The 20556-nt window shown below is 33.4% G+C and overlaps 6 protein-coding genes across 8 annotated transcripts in view; 1 reads left to right on the top strand and 5 right to left on the bottom strand.

Moving 5' to 3' along the window:
- Nucleotides 1-18332, bottom strand: part of LOC108740530 — a 31787-nt gene extending 13455 nt beyond the window's left edge. The window contains 17 exon segments of the mRNA XM_025981617.1: nt 2003-2070; nt 2367-2706; nt 2767-2915; nt 2971-3134; nt 3196-3328; nt 3573-3734; nt 3796-4205; nt 4208-4361; nt 4422-4722; nt 4824-4962; nt 5103-5580; nt 5656-5888; nt 6105-6374; nt 6620-6790; nt 6845-7006; nt 7066-7185; nt 18000-18332. Coding sequence (XP_025837402.1) covers nt 2003-2070; nt 2367-2706; nt 2767-2915; nt 2971-3134; nt 3196-3328; nt 3573-3734; nt 3796-4205; nt 4208-4361; nt 4422-4722; nt 4824-4962; nt 5103-5580; nt 5656-5888; nt 6105-6374; nt 6620-6790; nt 6845-7006; nt 7066-7185; nt 18000-18102 — 3557 coding nt within the window. The 5' untranslated portion in view covers nt 18103-18332.
- The window catches only part of LOC108740529 (trafficking protein particle complex subunit 8), a 27746-nt gene continuing 7247 nt past the window's right edge, over nt 58-20556 (bottom strand). For all 3 annotated transcript variants that reach the window (XM_025981644.1, XM_025981643.1, XM_025981645.1), the window contains one exon: nt 58-424. The gene's annotated coding sequence lies outside the window, so the exon portion shown is untranslated. The remainder of the gene's footprint in view (nt 425-20556) is intronic.
- On the bottom strand, nt 112-2013 carry LOC112906774 (trafficking protein particle complex subunit 8-like). The gene is made up of 3 exons (XM_025981646.1): nt 1632-2013; nt 776-1576; nt 112-713 (listed from the first exon to the last, which is right to left on the bottom strand). The coding sequence occupies exons 1-3, from the start codon at nt 1973-1975 to the stop codon at nt 443-445; spliced, it is 1416 nt and encodes a 471-aa protein (XP_025837431.1). The 5' UTR covers nt 1976-2013; the 3' UTR covers nt 112-442.
- Nucleotides 7206-17895, bottom strand: LOC108740531 (protein unc-79 homolog). The gene is given in 32 exon segments (XM_025981603.1): nt 7206-7355; nt 7423-7539; nt 7602-7742; nt 7800-8043; nt 8178-8350; nt 8408-8539; nt 8596-8823; nt 8879-9130; nt 9280-9374; nt 9443-9597; nt 9653-9974; nt 10031-10345; nt 10398-10448; nt 10521-11034; nt 11097-11419; nt 11475-11616; nt 11692-12191; nt 12978-13085; nt 13149-13340; nt 13407-13608; nt 13905-14244; nt 14305-14453; nt 14509-14672; nt 14734-14866; nt 15111-15272; nt 15334-15743; nt 15746-15899; nt 15960-16260; nt 16362-16500; nt 16641-17118; nt 17194-17426; nt 17643-17895. Coding segments are annotated over 32 exon segments (7236 nt in total). The 5' UTR covers nt 17860-17895.
- On the top strand, nt 18427-19011 carry LOC108740534. Its single transcript, XM_018474886.2, has 2 exons — nt 18427-18555; nt 18613-19011. The coding sequence occupies exons 1-2, from the start codon at nt 18540-18542 to the stop codon at nt 18867-18869; spliced, it is 273 nt and encodes a 90-aa protein (XP_018330388.1). The 5' UTR covers nt 18427-18539; the 3' UTR covers nt 18870-19011.
- Nucleotides 19023-20412, bottom strand: LOC112906767 (protein unc-79 homolog; the record flags this gene model as incomplete). Its single annotated transcript, XM_025981616.1, has 5 exons — nt 19023-19117; nt 19334-19603; nt 19849-20019; nt 20074-20235; nt 20295-20412. Coding segments are annotated over 5 exons (816 nt in total), but the record flags the coding sequence as incomplete, so codon positions are not given.

Here is a 20556-nt window from a genome sequence, read left to right as displayed (position 1 = left end):
TTTGATAAGTTTCTAAAAAGTATAAAAACAAAATATCTAATAAAAAAACAAAAAATATGAGTTTTTTTAACTAATACGTTTTCAATATATGTGTCCAATCGATACATCAACAATCTGCAAAGGTATAATTATGTACATTTATAACAATAAATAAAACCGAACATCCAAAAAGATGAAGATAAGGCTGACTTAATATATGCACATTTTTTATTTTTCTTTCACTTATTAAAAATGAATTAATAATGCGGCCATTTATAACGCAAAGTATTAACATATAATAAAAAACATTTAAAATTTGAGTTAATATAAGATGAATAGTTACTATCAGTATTTGCTACTTGTGATGTATAATACAAAATGTAATATACAAATTATTGGAAACATCAAAAACAGATTTAATTTTTAATAACAAACAAAATATTATTTGTGAGGTACAGTTGTTTTATGTTGAACCGTTTAGAACTATTAGAGCAGATTCTGCCCGATAATTTTGAAGCACCATATTATCGGGATTGTCTTTTTCGTGACACCACGTTTCTAATCGCGACCCTAAATCATAAGTACCTGGTCCGAAAACGGCTACATGCATTGAAAGTATTTCAGAACTAAAAGGCATTAAAGATTTCACAGCACTACTTTTACCTATCCATCTGAAATATTTAGATGGGTACTGGTAATAAAAATTTGGTCTAAACGATAGAGGAGGAGAATCACTGTAATAAAAAAGAATACTTTAGTATTTATTTAAATACCGGATTCACTATTCAAAACTTGCCTACTACTTCCCAAAGTGTTTACAGTAACTACCATTTCTGCATCCACGACGTTATGAAGAACAATTTGAACAGGAATTGTACAAAACTTCTTATTTTTAAAATCGTGCCGGATAGAGATGGGATGCAATAAACTTAAGAATACTTGATTCTTTTTTGTTTCTACTGAAACATTACTCTTAGTTATTGATACTGTTAAATCTAATGTTTGATTAACTTCATAAGATAATGACGTTTCAATATCGCATTCATCTTTAAACGATAAAGGTGTCGTTGTCTGTCCGATGATATTCTTTTTTTGACCAGAACTATCAGATACTGAAGCCTTCCACTGTAACACTAATTGGTTTGGAGAATGTATCTTCCGACCCGCGTCTTGACTAACAAACTCATCCAAAAAGGACACATGCTGTTCAAAATTTTTAATAGCTAAATCTAAACAAACACTATTCGAAAGTAAGGGTCTAAATGTTTCGGGATCAAGGATTATTTCAGAATAAATTTCTTCTCTTTTGCTGTTTCTTCTAGCTTTTAGTAACAAATGAATTGATTGTTCTGATGTAATTCTTAATGTTTTTGGTAGTTCTAAATCTTTTAAAAGAAGCCAATCAGAACTTAAAAGTAATACTTTTACAAGTGATACGTTAATTATTTTAAGATCATGAAACTTATTTAAATTAGTAATTTTTGCTGAAAGCGACAACTGTTCCACAGACTTTGAACTAAAACTTCCTTGACATAGCACCTTTGCCGAAAGCGTTTCTTGTGTATTTAACATCCAAGTATGTCGTACCAGTCTGTATCTACAAAATACATATAAAAATATTCCTTACTATACAAAAAAAATGATGGTCATACTTTGGCATATTTGAATTACTTAAATTTTCATAGTAAATTAGTATATCGATGTTTATGGTTCCTTTTTCGCTCGGAGCTTTTATCCATATATTAAACGATTTAGATTGTCCAGGATCCAATTTATCTCCTTGCAATGGTAGTTGAGTAACACAAAGTCTCCTTAATTCCTTTTCTCTGGCTGCCGGCGTTTTTAAATCACTTTCACGATTACTCCATGGTTTATTATTAAACTCAGAAATTGAAATTAATTGAGGAGTAGATGTGGCCATATAAATTTTATCTATAGAACTATTTCCGACATTTTTAATTTCCATTGGAATTTTTTGAAGCTCATCGCACAACATTTCAGTGTTAATTTCAAGAAAACTGACTTGTAAACAAGGTGCAGACGNTCTATTATAACTGTATCAAACTGAGTTTCTAGGCATATTATAAGAGACTAAAATATAAAAGTATTAATTAAATAGTTTTCACAAATATCGTACCTAATAATAACATTTTTTTTAGAGTAATTGTGGAAACGACGGAACCCCTCTCGAATCGAGAAGAAAAGGGGTGAGAGGAGTGGGAAAGACCTTCTTGGAACATCCACCCTTTTGCCCTCTAATACGGGAGGGGGTCCCATTACTTGCACAGTTACCTTTCTTATACCAGGAAAAATTAAAAACTAAAAGAACAAGCCGTGAAAGACGTAAAGATAGAAAAAATAAATTGAATTAAAAAAAAAGCACTCACCCTAATGGCAGTGTCATGTATTGTTCCTAAATAAAGTGTTGCCCTCTGTGCCACATATACACTACAATCGTCCATACTGGTTATAAGATAGCAAAAAGCATTTGCCAACGCGGCTTGTAAGGCTGGTAAATTTCTTAAGGGAGCCAAATCCAAATACCTGGCAATCATAGTTACTCTGTCAACTGCAGTAAATCGAATTCTCCAATCAGAATTGTGAAAATCACTCTGAATTATTTTCCAAAAAACATCCGCGCCGAACGGTAATGTGATACAATGAAGCAAAAGTGGAACTGCTTCCTGAGCAATATGGGAATGTTCCGAGTTACATAAATTCCATAAACTAAAAATATATGTTTGTGGGAAAATGTGTAAATGTGTTCAACTTTACAGAAATTCTCACTTTTTAATGAGTAAATTATTTTGTATGTATCTGAAAAAGGCTTTGTGTTCTTTAGAAGCTTTCGTGCATGCATCGCCGTGCAAACAAAATATATTCAAACACTGCAACATATAGTAAAGCACTTCTGATTTTACAACTTTTGGCACTTCCTGAAAAAAAAAAATTATTAATCACTTATTTAAATGCGTAGAGATATCTCCTTGCCGAAAAGAGGTAGTAAACGTATTGAAATTGTTCGGGCAATTCCTCAATAGAAAACTTTAATTTTCCATCAGAGTCAAAAATATTTTCGGGTCCGTCATCGATCCCCTTATTAGTCAAACAATTATCGCTTCCGTTCCTTGGTTTATCATGGCGCAAATGTGAATCTGAAAATAGTTGAGTGAACTTTCTGGGAAAAAAGAAATCGAAAAATTATGTTTTCTTTACTATATTCGGTATCGGACATTGTGATCGCTTTTGCCATTGCTGTGACAACCTTTTCCGCAGGAATAATAGCAGTAAGGTCTAATTGTTCTGAAACTGTCTCAACAGTCGCGGTCATTATCTGTTGAAGAGGTACCTTCATAATCAAATCCATGTATTAGGGAGGAGAGGAAAAAAGCAATTATTAACACCAAAACACTTATACGAAAATGCTTGAGTTAACAAAAGTTCGTAGCAATCAGTTTTAAATAAATCATTAAAAATGAAACAAATCCAACAAAAAAAAAAAATAAATAAATTACCCTTAAATTGGTCAAAAACTAACTAAAAACAGGGAAACTAATGATGACTCAAGCAAAAAACTAAGCTGAACTGTATACTTTTCGTACAGAACACACATGGGGCATGTGTACTAAGACTCCTCCAATTGAATGGGCTTCGGGGACAGGAACAGTCATAATAACATCGGATTTCGATTCCTTTTTGCTACTTTCAGGAGGACTTTTACTATAATAATCGTCAGTATATTCTTCGAGAGGTGGCTAAAATTTAACGATTGATAACTAACAAAATAAATAATTCAGTTTTAAACGAGTTACGTACATCTGGAGGATGTGCTGGCTTTTCTGGTGATAAATACTGAATCAATTTAAGACACAGTTGATGCCACATAACGCTAGCTTCGCAATAAGTACATTCGGCGGGCTTTGATGAGCATTTATGACCACTTATCCATGTTGCTGTTATCATACACTTTAGCAATCTGCAAACGTCTTTGCATAACGACGAGTTGATCCCGGTGTGTTTATCAACATCTTGAAGTTCCATTTGCTTTAGAAGAATGTCCAGCATTAGAATACAGCAGAAAAGGTTTTGTTCTGGTATGCTACTGGAATCCTTATGGGCAAGGGCGTTTTCTTCGTCCATAATCGAGGTATTTCCGGAGTCGCAATCTTGCAAAACTGGAGCTAATTATTTAAATGAGCTCATTTGTGAATATAGCTCAAGAATTACTTACAGGCAGGAAGTTTAGCTATGGCCTCAATCGTTTCGACCGGTTTATTGTCGTTTGATTCTGTGTGCGTATTCGACTTTAATGTACGAATTCCATCGCGAAATATTGAAAAGACTAAATGCAAAGGTATAATAATTTCCAAATTCGAAAGGACCTACAATTTAATTAATTGAAAGATATTCTATGTAGTCTTTTTATTATCGTTTTTCATTACTTGCAACCACTTCAGTGCCTTTCTTTGAACAGGAGCGGGAGTTTTGAGAAAACATTGGGAAACGAAGTTGTACATTTTATCAGCATTAAAACCTAACGGACTCATATCTGTGTCCAGAATTTTCGATAGTATTATTTTCAATTCCTGCAGCTCCTTCTCGGGCACATCGTTCACGATTGCTTCCATCCAATGAGGCATGACAAAATCCCAAACTTCTTGATTAATAACTTCATAAGGAATTAAATGAAATAAACGGTTTAAACCATCTTTCAAATGGGTTGTCCTAGATGCTAAACTGTCCCTACAAGAAGTACATTTGTAGAACTTGGACTATCATTTAATGAGGATTGATGTTTTCCTGAGCAGTCCGGAAAACATCAATTTTTCATCAGAATTCCTCACCAATGGCCCCCAATTCTAGCATAATCAGGAGGATGCGGTAAAAGGCAAGAAACAAAAAGATCGTAATGTGTTTTACAAAGATCCTTCAACCAGCTACATACATTCTCAACCTTAAGTTTTTCCAAAATACTTTCTTGTCCTGAAAACGTGTTTTGTTAAAATTTTGTCGTTTCTAAGAAAAGAAAATATACTGGCCGAAAAGAAACATTATTTTTTGTTTCTGGTTTGTTTTAAATTTCGAAAAATACGTAAAAACCAAGACAAAAGTATTAGGCTAACCGTCAAAAGAGTAGGCAGTCATGTGAAACCAATGAAATAGCATCGATAGTAGTCGTCCCATTACTTCAACAGATGTGCTATCGTTAGGAGTACATCTCCCCACTAAGAGCCAAACCCCATAACGGCCCAAAAGTTGCCTTTCTTCTGAGCTTATGTTATCAGTAGGAGGTGGAAGACTTAAAGGCTTGTTATCACTAGTAGAAGCAGGTCCTGCACTTTGGCTTTTTGGTTCCGAAGTTTGAAGCTTTGACTCTTTCAACAAACTTATTATTGCTTCTATCATGTATGTGTGCATTTCTTCATCGAGGCTCCAGGTGGGGGGGACACTCTTATGAAATATGTGATCACCACCCCTTCTGTTATTATGCCTGTTATTATGGCATTGTTGGCAATAACGAATTGGCCTGTAACCATTATAACTTGCACATTCGATAGAGAAACACACTGACACTGCAGATTTATCATTTGATCGGCAATTCTGCGTTAGCGAAGAATATGAAAAGAAAAATTGCAAAATTCCTTTACCGGAAAATTTATTTAGGTGTGTACTTACTTTATTTTCACAAACCATAGAAACTTGCTGAACAGGGTGTAAAATATCATGGAAAACTTGATTTGGGTGTTCCCTATGTATTTCGTTGGCGCATTCAATGCACAAATAAAGGGGAGGTGGTACATCATTGGCAAAAGTTATTGCTATACAATGATCATAACATACTTTCGCTGCTTCAGCATTCCCAGCATTTGAACACATGTCTCTTTGGCATACAAAAGGTGCAGGATCGCCTGTATTTTAACAATCAACGTAGAATCAAACACTAATGTTTTCACAAAATTTTGTCATTTGTCTATACTGCCAAGGCAATAAATATGTATGAAAGTAATCCAGTGTTTGATTCTATTTTTACTACGTTTTATTTTCGTTTGAGATTTTTTTATACCATATTAGGTGACAAGTAAAAGAAAATTATTTTCGTATATTTGCCGCTTAATTTTACTTACCCCCTAGTTTACAAATAAGTCCCTTTCTATCAAAGAGATTGGGATCAAAAGCAGGCCAATAATAAAATAAAAGTTTTGCTGCTGAAGATCTCGCAGTACTTGTACCGTAAGCTATTACGCAAAGGAGATCCTTTAATATCGATTGCTTTAGGGTCATTAAACATTCCAATAATTGACAATGATGTGCTGGATTTGAGGAATGATTAAATATCATCATAATAACCGCGGAAACCGACTGCGTTATTTCATATTCCCTTTCCGTGTAGCGAGCTTAAAAGATTTTTTTTGTTAACTAATTTTCTGTATTTTCAAAAATTTTTCGTTATGATAGAAAAGTATTTTGTCACTCATATTCTCCATAAAAACGCTTATATTTCTTTTACGTAAATATAAATGCTTTTATTGGTGTACAATCATAAAAAGCGCAAGTTACTTTTTCCCGCCATTGCGAAAAACTGACGCGTGGTGCATTTAAATTTAAAAAATATAAGAAAAGGAAATTTCAAGATACTTACTAACGGTAAACGGAAGGACATAAAAACACAACGTATTGACAATTTCTTGATGCAAGGTACTTGGAAATACAGCTATACATGAGGCTGTTAAATAAGGCAAATAGTCAATAGTTTCTGTTTCTAAAAAGGGTAATAAACACCCCAAACACTGAAGAACAGCTAATCCAAACGCTAAAATATTAATTAATTGGACAACGTCTCAGTAGCTACCACATTAATAAGTACCATTAATTCCATTTTGTATTAAGGGTGCAGTCTCTATTAAAGGAATAAGGGAATTATATAAACCCTTGTAATCCAAATTTGGAAAAAGACTCATTCTTGCTGAATCATTTTCTGAGTCTTTTAGTAATTCTAAAGGCGAACTAGGCACATCTTTTAATACAGCTATAAAGAAATTGTATAAAAATACAGCCATGTTGGCGTAATTTTTTATTTTTACATACTCAGCAAAGTTTGCGAAAAATATTTTATGGTGTTAGCTATATCGACTCCTGAAGGTGGTGGCATTACACCATGCATAAGCCTTAAATGGTAATCGTAAAGACTCCGAATTTTGACTGTAACTAGTAAAAATATTCTAAAGTTATAATAAAGCAAATTTAAATTTAAANAACCATTTCAATAACATTGGATTATTCAAATGCAAGCTCGATTTATTCGGTAAAACTTCGAGGTATACATTAGGTATAAAATTGTAACAGTTTTGAAGGCGGACTTGTAAGTGACCAGGTAACTAAAAAGCGTACATTTTTGAAAAAATATACCATCGTCTAGTACAAAATAGTATAGTAGTTACTTACGTTAGTTGAGCAAAGTATTGAGGTCCAAAGTGGCATTAGTTTACTTACAATAGTAGAATTACATTCTAATAACGCTTCTAAAGTGTTCAAAAAATGCATACTAACAATTTCGTTTAACTGAAAAGTAAATAAGTAAATAATTGAGAATCATTATATGTATTATTTGAGATCGAACTAACTGCTCGAGAATGTTTTATAAGTTGTAATACTGACGGCATGACTTTACTCCAAAAGTCAAATAACGTATTCATCGTTGTATTGTATGATTCACTTATAGGTAAATATATTCCTAAACTTTGTTCCAAATAAATGGTCCATAACTGCGCAATACCAAATTTGATAAAGTCGATAAATTATTATTGTTTTTTTATACTTACTTGGCATAATATAAAAGTATGAAATAAAGAAGACATATGCAGAACTGAGGATCTGTGTTGTTCAGCAAATCCAGATATGACTGCTTGTACATGCTCAGCAATTTGGCATGACGCTTCTTGAGGAATCGGCTGGAAATTATTATTTCCTGACCCAAACCCACGAAAAGCGCAATAGGTAAGTGATCCCAACAGCAACCATGATAAAAGACGGATATGAGTAATACATTCTATAAATTCCCTTGGCCTAAAGAGTTTTTTTACTTTAAATACAGGATCAGTTTAAGGTGGATAAGGTTCGGAACAGTAATGCCGCTTTTATATGAACAATCTTAACGCTTATCTAAAGTTAATTTAAATCTTTTTTTTAATAAAACTCACGTTTGTTGTACGTTAATGGAGGTGTATAGCCAGGGAAAGTACCGTGTAACAATTCTGTTTTCTTTGCCATTTCCTTTTGCTATTTCTATTGCGATATATTGGGCAACGGCCCCTTTAATTATTCCTCCTATGGTATCTTCGTTTAATCCTATGTGAGCCCCTTTACAGTAACTCTGAAATGATGCACAAAGACATATTTGATTTTTTTTGTTGAAATTGTTTTTAATTACTTTTATTTTCGCTAAAGTATGAAAGTCGGTTAAGAAATCAACCAAATCCGATAAATGAACTTTCATACATTCCGATATGCTTGTATTATTTCCATAAAACATACTCTGCGCCGGCAAAGAACCCCCGGTGTCCTAAAATAATTATCACTGTTACTTAACTATTGTCTAAGGTCTTTCTTTCTATTTACCTGAAGTACTAAATTTATAAGCATTAAGAGATTAGAATCGGGGATCACCGTTTTGAATTTTAACACCTGTATTAATTCATATGCGGTGGTTCTGCTAAATATTAATTTATCTCTATCTTTAGTAAATGCTTTAGCGCATAAATGGCACAAATCTACTAAATAACTATATTTAAAGTTATGCTTTTGTATTGTGTAACTGATTATTTTAGTAAAAGGCTCTAAAATACCCTGAAATTAAATATAAAAAGCTATTTACCACTTAGTATTAGAAAGTAAATACTACCTTATGTTGGGAGATTGCAGAAACTTTTAAAATCAACAAAACCATTTTTAGCAACGCTCCTATATCGTCTAGTTGACCAAGTATAACCAATAATCTCCGAAAAAACATTTCTAACTGAGGTAACGTGTTACTCCAAACAGCATTTGTTGCAAATAAGTTTGTTTCATTGGCGATGCATTCTAAATAAATAGACATATTTTGAAGAATTGTAGGCATCATATGGATTGGCCACGACTTTTTGGAATTTAACATCTAAAATTTTACCAAATTTATTGTTATTTTATTCTCAAAAGTTTTTCTACTTCAGTACAATTTTATTCATTTTTTTCTGGTTAATGGAAAAACTTAAGAATAAGAAGTAAAACATTATCAAGTTTAAAATATACGAAAAGGAAATATACCTCGAGTAAAAGATGCAATGGGGCTACGGGGTTTAACTCCATAAAATCTAGTAATGCTTTAACAACACTTTTAAAAAACTGAGTTCTTATTTTCTCTGAAAAAACAGACAATATTCGTTTTTCAACTTATTTTTTTTATATTTCAATGGAGTAAATATCTCACCACTAATGCGTGTTTGAAACATCTGTGTAAAAATTCCATTTGGGGCTAACTGATGTAAAACACATCTTAAGAACTGATGAGCTACACTAACTGCACTTCCTGGTAAGTGTACATTGCTTTCATTTTGCCAAGGATATAATGTATGCGTCGCAATCCTTTAAAGACGCTAATATGATTAAGTATTGTATTAATAAAACATTGAAAACTTACTTAGCCACTGCGTGTAATATTTCTGGAAGTAATGGGGCTGCAGAAGCAGGTTCCCTATGAATAAAAGTGCCTAAAGCGACTATACATAATCCTAATTCTTCATCACTATACTCTTCACGAGCTGTACCACATTCTGAACATCTCTCACTAACGCAATCGTCGCCAGTTCGAAATGAGCTTTGTTTAAGATCTTGTCCTTCTGGTTTAGGGGCAACTTGTGGTATTACCCAAGATCCAAATTGTCTATTTTCCATGTACTGATAAGATATTGGGGAAATCGGACTACTTTTTCTTGGGCGTTTCTGATTTAATGATGTATCTTCTGAAAGAAGATAAAGTTGAAAAAAGAGTTTCTATCATAATTTGGTAGCAGTGTACTCTTTAAAGTGACATTGAGGGTGGTTGTAAATAGTTCGCCTTGACCGGGAGGACTTTCTAAAGCAACCTGTTTGATGAGCCTTCTAGGGCTATGATTGCGAGGAATTTCATCCTTTCCGTTATTTTTTTTCATCACTTTTTTACTTTCCACTGATGGTCTTTGAATTTGATTATTTAATTTTAAAACTTGCTTCATTTTATCAACAAGATGTGTGATATCTTTACTATGCTGACCAATAGGTAATAGCCTTTCCTGAGATGGAATCTCCAATTGTGAATCTAGGGTAGGATAACAAACTACTTCTTGAGGTAAATCTAAAACAAGTCGAGTTTAAAAATTAATATGAAAAATGCGAAAAGCGTTCACCTATTGGTATAATGTCCATTTTTGAAAGAGGAGATTCAGGAGATCTCGAGTCTGGAAAGTAATTAAAATCAGAGATATTTTCTTCCATAAATGTTTCTCTAAATTAAAAATACATTTTTATACCTGCTATTCTTGACCCAATGGGAAGTAGCCTTTCCAAAGTAGGAGTAGCAAAATTTGGAATAGTTTTATCTTCTTTTAAGCAATTTTCGCTTTCAGACGACGATGTACAACTTAAAATTTTTAGTTCCTCGTTCTTTCTTAGTATTTCAGGAGTAACTGGTGTTATTGTACGATGATTATTATTAGTGCTACCGATATTATTATTTTGAATATGTAAATCTGCTAATGTTGTGCTGGACAACACCGAGTTCGAATTGATGGAGTTCTTATTCATTTGTGTTTTTGCTGGCAAATGATTATGAATCGATATTTTATTAGTCTTGTATATTTTATTTCCATTTGCCTTAACAAATTCTTGACTGCCGCCTATATACCACGTCGGACGATTTTCAATAGTAGAAGCTTTGTTTTTATTTGATCCATTTTTATAGCCAGGTTCAAGATGTTTTTCTATATGGCACTTTTTTTCTTTGACATGAATGTAATAGTTATCATCTCCGAGTTCCAGAGAACTCTAAATAAAAATGTTTTTGTAAATCCAAAAGGCAAAAATTACATTATCAAAATGATGCATACGTGTATGCTTCCCTGTAGAGTGCTTTCTGAAGTGTCACTTTCAGGAATAGCGAGAAGTTCAGATTCAGAATCGTCCATATCCACATTAACATCTACTTTCTCCACTTTTAAGCATCGAATATTATCGTTTGATGATTCTTCCCAATGCGTTTCCATACTAGTTCCGGATGCAATTTTTGCGTGAATATTTTGGACTTTTGTATTTCTCAATCCTGCTGCGATTTGAACCGATTGCCCATCTAGAGAATACATTGGAGACAAGGGAGGAGTGATGAATTTATCCCCATGTTCATATTCAGTACCCAAAGATGGTTGACTGACATCTAAAACTGCATTTGAAAGGAATATTTTTGATACGAATATCTTGAAAAATGGTACCTCTAGAACGGGAACTTGCACCTCCCATAATAATTGTCGCTGGTAGTCTACAACACTGATGATGTTGCGCATCAAGAGTATTCAGAATAATTTTTATAAGAAACGAAAGTTGACCACAATGGGTGGATTGATTGTATTGATACTGAAATTTTCTTTTATCAGAAAATGTTTATTTCAGATAATTAGGTACATAATAGTAAACCCCATGTTGGTTTACCTTATAAAGTAAAACGACTACTGACATTAGCCAGCACCTTCTGGAATGAGGTTCTAAAGCCCATAAACTGTAAACTGGTTGTTGAAGATCCACACTGTTTTGAACAGAATGTGGGGAAGCGGAATATTGTAGTAGTATCATAGTTGTTGGAAGAAGCATATGACCAATTAAATGATTCTGATCCAAAAGTTGGGGTAAATTGGAAAGAAATGCACAAAATGCTGGAGATGATCTCAAACGTTGAGGAGAGATATAAATTCCTCGATCATTTTGACTGTAACCAAGTAAAAGATAAAGGTGTCGCAGCACAATTCCTTGCGATTTAGAAATGTATTTGTTTTCAGTTGGATACGCTTCATCAGGTCTTGATAAGAACTGCATTAGCAAAAAAACCAACAAATGCATCGTTTCTTTGTCAGCTTCTTCCAAATCAATTATTCTGTGCAAAAAACCGATGACATTTTGATCATCGGCAATATTCAAAGAATGCATGTGACCATCTAAAAATATTAATTATGATTTCATTTCCTTTTTACAATAACAAAAAAAAACTAATAGCTAACTTTTTGTTAAATAATCATCTTTTTGCAAAGCTTGTGCATCATCACATCTCAGTAAAACACTTTCATTTAAATGATTATAGGATTAACTTGTTTTAATCAGTCACATACCTACATTCAAAGAGCAAGTAAGTTGTGTTGGAGATAGAACTTCATGCAACATTTCAGAGACCTTTTTATTGAAGCCATTCAGGAATCTAGTAAGGCGAATATAGACAGGTTCAAACAGGTATAATTAACAAAAATAGTATATTAACAGTAAAATTGTACTACTCTTATAATCAATTAAATATAAATTATTTTTTACATCAATTAATTAAAACGAAACTTTCGTTAATTATACTTGTAACGTTCTATATATTTTTAAATGTGAAACAAGTTAAAAACAGGCATGCTTTTTAACGAAAATAGTTAAATATACAATATTAATTCCACATGCCAATATAAATTTCTACTTCCCAATTGGAAAAAATAAATAAACTGGTAATATAAACTGTTTTCTAGCAAACCATTTTATTTTTATTAAATCCATTTCAGCAGTAACTTGTACCATAATGAGTTGGTTTTACACAATTTACCACAGAATTTTTGCTGAAATACATCTATCTAAAAGCAAGACACCGCAACTGTCCCTTAGGTTCGGAAATGCCCAGAATCCTAAAGGTCAACTACAGACCCTTGCCCTGTAAGCCTACAGAATAGCAAGACACTACATCTAATTTCTACCTGGTATGCTGTTACTAGTGCCTAAAAACTGACCGATTCCAAATCTCGAACTTTTCCTTTTTAAAATTGGAGCAGAAAACTGTCTGCTATATATTTTATCTTTCGTTTCTAAAATAAATTATTTTTAAAACATAAAGTTACAAGAGCAAAGTTGTTTGTTTTTTTATTAACCTTTTGCCTCGTGTCTAGATATAATAGAAGCGGGTGCCGACATAGTCCTTTTATAGGGCCATTTGGTACCAAAACTGGCACTTAAAGTCTTAACAGAGCTAGTGGCACTGTCTGATTGCTGCGAAAGTGCTTCTTGAGCTCTATGCAGTTTTCTTATGAAAACGTCACTGTTCATATCTGAGTTTCTTAAATCTGTTAGTTTAATTTATCAACAACACAATGATTTATCGATAATTATAAGATAAATAACAATAATACCTCTTAAATATGAAATATCACCGGACTTTTCCAAATTAATTTGCGCTTCCAAAAATAACGTATCAAAACGATTCAAAAAAAAATCCCAACTCAAAAACTTTCTTTCGCTCAAAGAATTATGAAGCTGGTAAAGAGATTGAAGAATCATTGGTCTGTCTATTATAACTGTATCAAACTGAGTTTCTAGGCATATTATAAGAGACTAAAATATAAAAGTATTAATTAAATAGTTTTCACAAATATCGTACCTAATAATAACATTTTTTTTAGAGTAATTGTGGAAACGACGGAACCCCTCTCGAATCGAGAAGAAAAGGGGTGAGAGGAGTGGGAAAGACCTTCTTGGAACATCCACCCTTTTGCCCTCTAATACGGGAGGGGGTCCCATTACTTGCACAGTTACCTTTCTTATACCAGGAAAAATTAAAAACTAAAAGAACAAGCCGTGAAAGACGTAAAGATAGAAAAAATAAATTGAATTAAAAAAAAAGCACTCACCCTAATGGCAGTGTCATGTATTGTTCCTAAATAAAGTGTTGCCCTCTGTGCCACATATACACTACAATCGTCCATACTGGTTATAAGATAGCAAAAAGCATTTGCCAACGCGGCTTGTAAGGCTGGTAAATTTCTTAAGGGAGCCAAATCCAAATACCTGGCAATCATAGTTACTCTGTCAACTGCAGTAAATCGAATTCTCCAATCAGAATTGTGAAAATCACTCTGAATTATTTTCCAAAAAACATCCGCGCCGAACGGTAATGTGATACAATGAAGCAAAAGTGGAACTGCTTCCTGAGCAATATGGGAATGTTCCGAGTTACATAAATTCCATAAACTAAAAATATATGTTTGTGGGAAAATGTGTAAATGTGTTCAACTTTACAGAAATTCTCACTTTTTAATGAGTAAATTATTTTGTATGTATCTGAAAAAGGCTTTGTGTTCTTTAGAAGCTTTCGTGCATGCATCGCCGTGCAAACAAAATATATTCAAACACTGCAACATATAGTAAAGCACTTCTGATTTTACAACTTTTGGCACTTCCTGAAAAAAAAAAATTATTAATCACTTATTTAAATGCGTAGAGATATCTCCTTGCCGAAAAGAGGTAGTAAACGTATTGAAATTGTTCGGGCAATTCCTCAATAGAAAACTTTAATTTTCCATCAGAGTCAAAAATATTTTCGGGTCCGTCATCGATCCCCTTATTAGTCAAACAATTATCGCTTCCGTTCCTTGGTTTATCATGGCGCAAATGTGAATCTGAAAATAGTTGAGTGAACTTTCTGGGAAAAAAGAAATCGAAAAATTATGTTTTCTTTACTATATTCGGTATCGGACATTGTGATCGCTTTTGCCATTGCTGTGACAACCTTTTCCGCAGGAATAATAGCAGTAAGGTCTAATTGTTCTGAAACTGTCTCAACAGTCGCGGTCATTATCTGTTGAAGAGGTACCTTCATAATCAAATCCATGTATTAGGGAGGAGAGGAAAAAAGCAATTATTAACACCAAAACACTTATACGAAAATGCTTGAGTTAACAAAAGTTCGTAGCAATCAGTTTTAAATAAATCATTAAAAATGAAACAAATCCAACAAAAAAAAAAAATAAATAAATTACCCTTAAATTGGTCAAAAACTAACTAAAAACAGGGAAACTAATGATGACTCAAGCAAAAAACTAAGCTGAACTGTATACTTTTCGTACAGAACACACATGGGGCATGTGTACTAAGACTCCTCCAATTGAATGGGCTTCGGGGACAGGAACAGTCATAATAACATCGGATTTCGATTCCTTTTTGCTACTTTCAGGAGGACTTTTACTATAATAATCGTCAGTATATTCTTCGAGAGGTGGCTAAAATTTAACGATTGATAACTAACAAAATAAATAATTCAGTTTTAAACGAGTTACGTACATCTGGAGGATGTGCTGGCTTTTCTGGTGATAAATACTGAATCAATTTAAGACACAGTTGATGCCACATAACGCTAGCTTCGCAATAAGTACATTCGGCGGGCTTTGATGAGCATTTATGACCACTTATCCATGTTGCTGTTATCATACACTTTAGCAATCTGCAAACGTCTTTGCATAACGACGAGTTGATCCCGGTGTGTTTATCAACATCTTGAAGTTCCATTTGCTTTAGAAGAATGTCCAGCATTAGAATACAGCAGAAAAGGTTTTGTTCTGGTATGCTACTGGAATCCTTATGGGCAAGGGCGTTTTCTTCGTCCATAATCGAGGTATTTCCGGAGTCGCAATCTTGCAAAACTGGAGCTAATTATTTAAATGAGCTCATTTGTGAATATAGCTCAAGAATTACTTACAGGCAGGAAGTTTAGCTATGGCCTCAATCGTTTCGACCGGTTTATTGTCGTTTGATTCTGTGTGCGTATTCGACTTTAATGTACGAATTCCATCGCGAAATATTGAAAAGACTAAATGCAAAGGTATAATAATTTCCAAATTCGAAAGGACCTACAATTTAATTAATTGAAAGATATTCTATGTAGTCTTTTTATTATCGTTTTTCATTACTTGCAACCACTTCAGTGCCTTTCTTTGAACAGGAGCGGGAGTTTTGAGAAAACATTGGGAAACGAAGTTGTACATTTTATCAGCATTAAAACCTAACGGACTCATATCTGTGTCCAGAATTTTCGATAGTATTATTTTCAATTCCTGCAGCTCCTTCTCGGGCACATCGTTCACGATTGCTTCCATCCAATGAGGCATGACAAAATCCCAAACTTCTTGATTAATAACTTCATAAGGAATTAAATGAAATAAACGGTTTAAACCATCTTTCAAATGGGTTGTCCTAGATGCTAAACTGTCCCTACAAGAAGTACATTTGTAGAACTTGGACTATCATTTAATGAGGATTGATGTTTTCCTGAGCAGTCCGGAAAACATCAATTTTTCATCAGAATTCCTCACCAATGGCCCCCAATTCTAGCATAATCAGGAGGATGCGGTAAAAGGCAAGAAACAAAAAGATCGTAATGTGTTTTACAAAGATCCTTCAACCAGCTACATACATTCTCAACCTTAAGTTTTTCCAAAATACTTTCTTGTCCTGAAAACGTGTTTTGTTAAAATTTTGTCGTTTCTAAGAAAAGAAAATATACTGGCCGAAAAGAAACATTATTTTTTGTTTCTGGTTTGTTTTAAATTTCGAAAAATACGTAAAAACCAAGACAAAAGTATTAGGCTAACCGTCAAAAGAGTAGGCAGTCATGTGAAACCAATGAAATAGCATCGATAGTAGTCGTCCCATTACTTCAACAGATGTGCTATCGTTAGGAGTACATCTCCCCACTAAGAGCCAAACCCCATAACGGCCCAAAAGTTGCCTTTCTTCTGAGCTTATGTTATCAGTAGGAGGTGGAAGACTTAAAGGCTTGTTATCACTAGTAGAAGCAGGTCCTGCACTTTGGCTTTTTGGTTCCGAAGTTTGAAGCTTTGACTCTTTCAACAAACTTATTATTGCTTCTATCATGTATGTGTGCATTTCTTCATCGAGGCTCCAGGTGGGGGGGACACTCTTATGAAATATGTGATCACCACCCCTTCTGTTATTATGCCTGTTATTATGGCATTGTTGGCAATAACGAATTGGCCTGTAACCATTATAACTTGCACATTCGATAGAGAAACACACTGACACTGCAGATTTATCATTTGATCGGCAATTCTGCGTTAGCGAAGAATATGAAAAGAAAAATTGCAAAATTCCTTTACCGGAAAATTTATTTAGGTGTGTACTTACTTTATTTTCACAAACCATAGAAACTTGCTGAACAGGGTGTAAAATATCATGGAAAACTTGATTTGGGTGTTCCCTATGTATTTCGTTGGCGCATTCAATGCACAAATAAAGGGGAGGTGGTACATCATTGGCAAAAGTTATTGCTATACAATGATCATAACATACTTTCGCTGCTTCAGCATTCCCAGCATTTGAACACATGTCTCTTTGGCATACAAAAGGTGCAGGATCGCCTGTATTTTAACAATCAACGTAGAATCAAACACTAATGTTTTCACAAAATTTTGTCATTTGTCTATACTGCCAAGGCAATAAATATGTATGAAAGTAATCCAGTGTTTGATTCTATTTTTACTACGTTTTATTTTCGTTTGAGATTTTTTTATACCATATTAGGTGACAAGTAAAAGAAAATTATTTTCGTATATTTGCCGCTTAATTTTACTTACCCCCTAGTTTACAAATAAGTCCCTTTCTATCAAAGAGATTGGGATCAAAAGCAGGCCAATAATAAAATAAAAGTTTTGCTGCTGAAGATCTCGCAGTACTTGTACCGTAAGCTATTACGCAAAGGAGATCCTTTAATATCGATTGCTTTAGGGTCATTAAACATTCCAATAATTGACAATGATGTGCTGGATTTGAGGAATGATTAAATATCATCATAATAACCGCGGAAACCGACTGCGTTATTTCATATTCCCTTTCCGTGTAGCGAGCTTAAAAGATTTTTTTTNAAAATAATATTAATATTTATATAAATATATATTAAATAATTGTAACAACTATATTATATAAGTTCTTACATGCTGCAGCTCTTGTTCCCATATTTACAATGCATTCACAATAATCCAAAGCGAAGGAAACACCAAAATCGCGTTGTTTTAGTCTCACAGGTATCTTCAACATAAGGACTAAATTCGTACCAAAATTAATTAATAAAAATTGCAAAAAGCATACTGCTTGTAACGAAACAAAAAATAAGCGCAAAATATAGGGCGACTCAACGAATTTAGATAAGCATAAAAATAATCATTAAATAAGCTCATTTCACCCCTTATATCATTTCGCTAGAAGTCACGTTAATTACTCGAAAAATCGCGAACAACTGGAATATTTGAATCGTTTGACATAACTGCTGCCATAATTTTTTGAATGAAAATGAGCAAGGATAGATTTACAATTTAGTCAATACCTTAAGGTTTGCAGATGGAGAGTAAAGGAATGCGAAAGCGTGCGCATCTGGGGGAGTTTTTCCTGAATAATAATTGGAATAGGGAGTGCAGTTTAATGTATTAAGAAATATTACTTTCTGGCTAAAAATGTGTGGTTAATTCTTTTGCGATATGGAAATAGAAGACGGTAGTTTATACAGTTTTATTTTCTTTCTGCAATTTATCAATGTAAACGTTATTTTAGGATCTCGAGAGGAGACCGTCGAAGATTTACGTCAGAAACTGAAAGAGATTAAAAAACTTATGGCAGAGCGTCAACTAGCTGATTTAAAGCTTGAAGAAAGAGGGAAAAATAATTCAGTGGGCGTTATAGATGGAAGTTTTTTGAGTGTCGTGTTCGGGGTAGCTTTAATTGTAATCCTTACGGTTAGCATTTACGCTTTTTGTAATTTATACTACGCTATATTAAAAAAATTTCCGCCGCAACATACGGAATTATAATTGTTTGCGGTCTTCGTGCGGGCGGTAAAAACATTTAAAATTTAAAAAAGTACTGTCGGCAAATGTTCAAAAAGGTTATCTATTTATGCAACATCGATTTTTGACTCATTGAGAGTTTAAATAAACACTTCATAGTTATTAACTACAGTGGAGTTACACTATACAATGATCATAACATACTTTCGCTGCTTCAGCATTCCCAGCATTTGAACACATGTCTCTTTGGCATACAAAAGGTGCAGGATCGCCTGTATTTTAACAATCAACGTAGAATCAAACACTAATGTTTTCACAAAATTTTGTCATTTGTCTATACTGCCAAGGCAATAAATATGTATGAAAGTAATCCAGTGTTTGATTCTATTTTTACTACGTTTTATTTTCGTTTGAGATTTTTTTATACCATATTAGGTGACAAGTAAAAGAAAATTATTTTCGTATATTTGCCGCTTAATTTTACTTACCCCCTAGTTTACAAATAAGTCCCTTTCTATCAAAGAGATTGGGATCAAAAGCAGGCCAATAATAAAATAAAAGTTTTGCTGCTGAAGATCTCGCAGTACTTGTACCGTAAGCTATTACGCAAAGGAGATCCTTTAATATCGATTGCTTTAGGGTCATTAAACATTCCAATAATTGACAATGATGTGCTGGATTTGAGGAATGATTAAATATCATCATAATAACCGCGGAAACCGACTGCGTTATTTCATATTCCCTTTCCGTGTAGCGAGCTTAAAAGATTTTTTTTGTTAACTAATTTTCTGTATTTTCAAAAATTTTTCGTTATGATAGAAAAGTATTTTGTCACTCATATTCTCCATAAAAACGCTTATATTTCTTTTACGTAAATATAAATGCTTTTATTGGTGTACAATCATAAAAAGCGCAAGTTACTTTTTCCCGCCATTGCGAAAAACTGACGCGTGGTGCATTTAAATTTAAAAAATATAAGAAAAGGAAATTTCAAGATACTTACTAACGGTAAACGGAAGGACATAAAAACACAACGTATTGACAATTTCTTGATGCAAGGTACTTGGAAATACAGCTATACATGAGGCTGTTAAATAAGGCAAATAGTCAATAGTTTCTGTTTCTAAAAAGGGTAATAAACACCCCAAACACTGAAGAACAGCTAATCCAAACGCTAAAATATTAATTAATTGGACAACGTCTCAGTAGCTACCACATTAATAAGTACCATTAATTCCATTTTGTATTAAGGGTGCAGTCTCTATTAAAGGAATAAGGGAATTATATAAACCCTTGTAATCCAAATTTGGAAAAAGACTCATTCTTGCTGAATCATTTTCTGAGTCTTTTAGTAATTCTAAAGGCGAACTAGGCACATCTTTTAATACAGCTATAAAGAAATTGTATAAAAATACAGCCATGTTGGCGTAATTTTTTATTTTTACATACTCAGCAAAGTTTGCGAAAAATATTTTATGGTGTTAGCTATATCGACTCCTGAAGGTGGTGGCATTACACCATGCATAAGCCTTAAATGGTAATCGTAAAGACTCCGAATTTTGACTGTAACTAGTAAAAATATTCTAAAGTTATAATAAAGCAAATTTAAATTTAAATCTATTCTTTTCTATGAAGCTGTTATAATTCTATTCGAGAACTATTGTGCCCCTGATATTTTATTTAAAGCTTAAAATAATATTAATATTTATAT

The sequence above is a fragment of the Agrilus planipennis genome, unplaced genomic scaffold (genome assembly GCF_000699045.2).
Source record: "Agrilus planipennis isolate EAB-ADULT unplaced genomic scaffold, Apla_2.0 scaffold179, whole genome shotgun sequence".
In the NCBI taxonomy this organism is placed as follows: domain Eukaryota; kingdom Metazoa; phylum Arthropoda; class Insecta; order Coleoptera; family Buprestidae; genus Agrilus; species Agrilus planipennis.
This window is presented reverse-complemented; position numbering and strand designations above follow the sequence as displayed.

What these genes read in the sequence shown, in the direction of transcription:
- LOC112906774 (XM_025981646.1), bottom strand. Translation starts at nt 1,975, where the DNA reads ATGTTGTGCGATGAGCTTCAAAAAATTCCAATGGAAATTAAAAATGTC. An exon ending in AGTAATTCAAATATGCCAAA is followed by an intron (nt 1,577 to 1,631) that starts GTATGACCATCA and finishes TGTATTTTGTAG; the next exon opens with ATACAGACTGGTACGACATA. An exon ending in AACACTTTGGGAAGTAGTAG is followed by an intron (nt 714 to 775) that starts GCAAGTTTTGAA and finishes TTTTTATTACAG; the next exon opens with TGATTCTCCTCCTCTATCGT.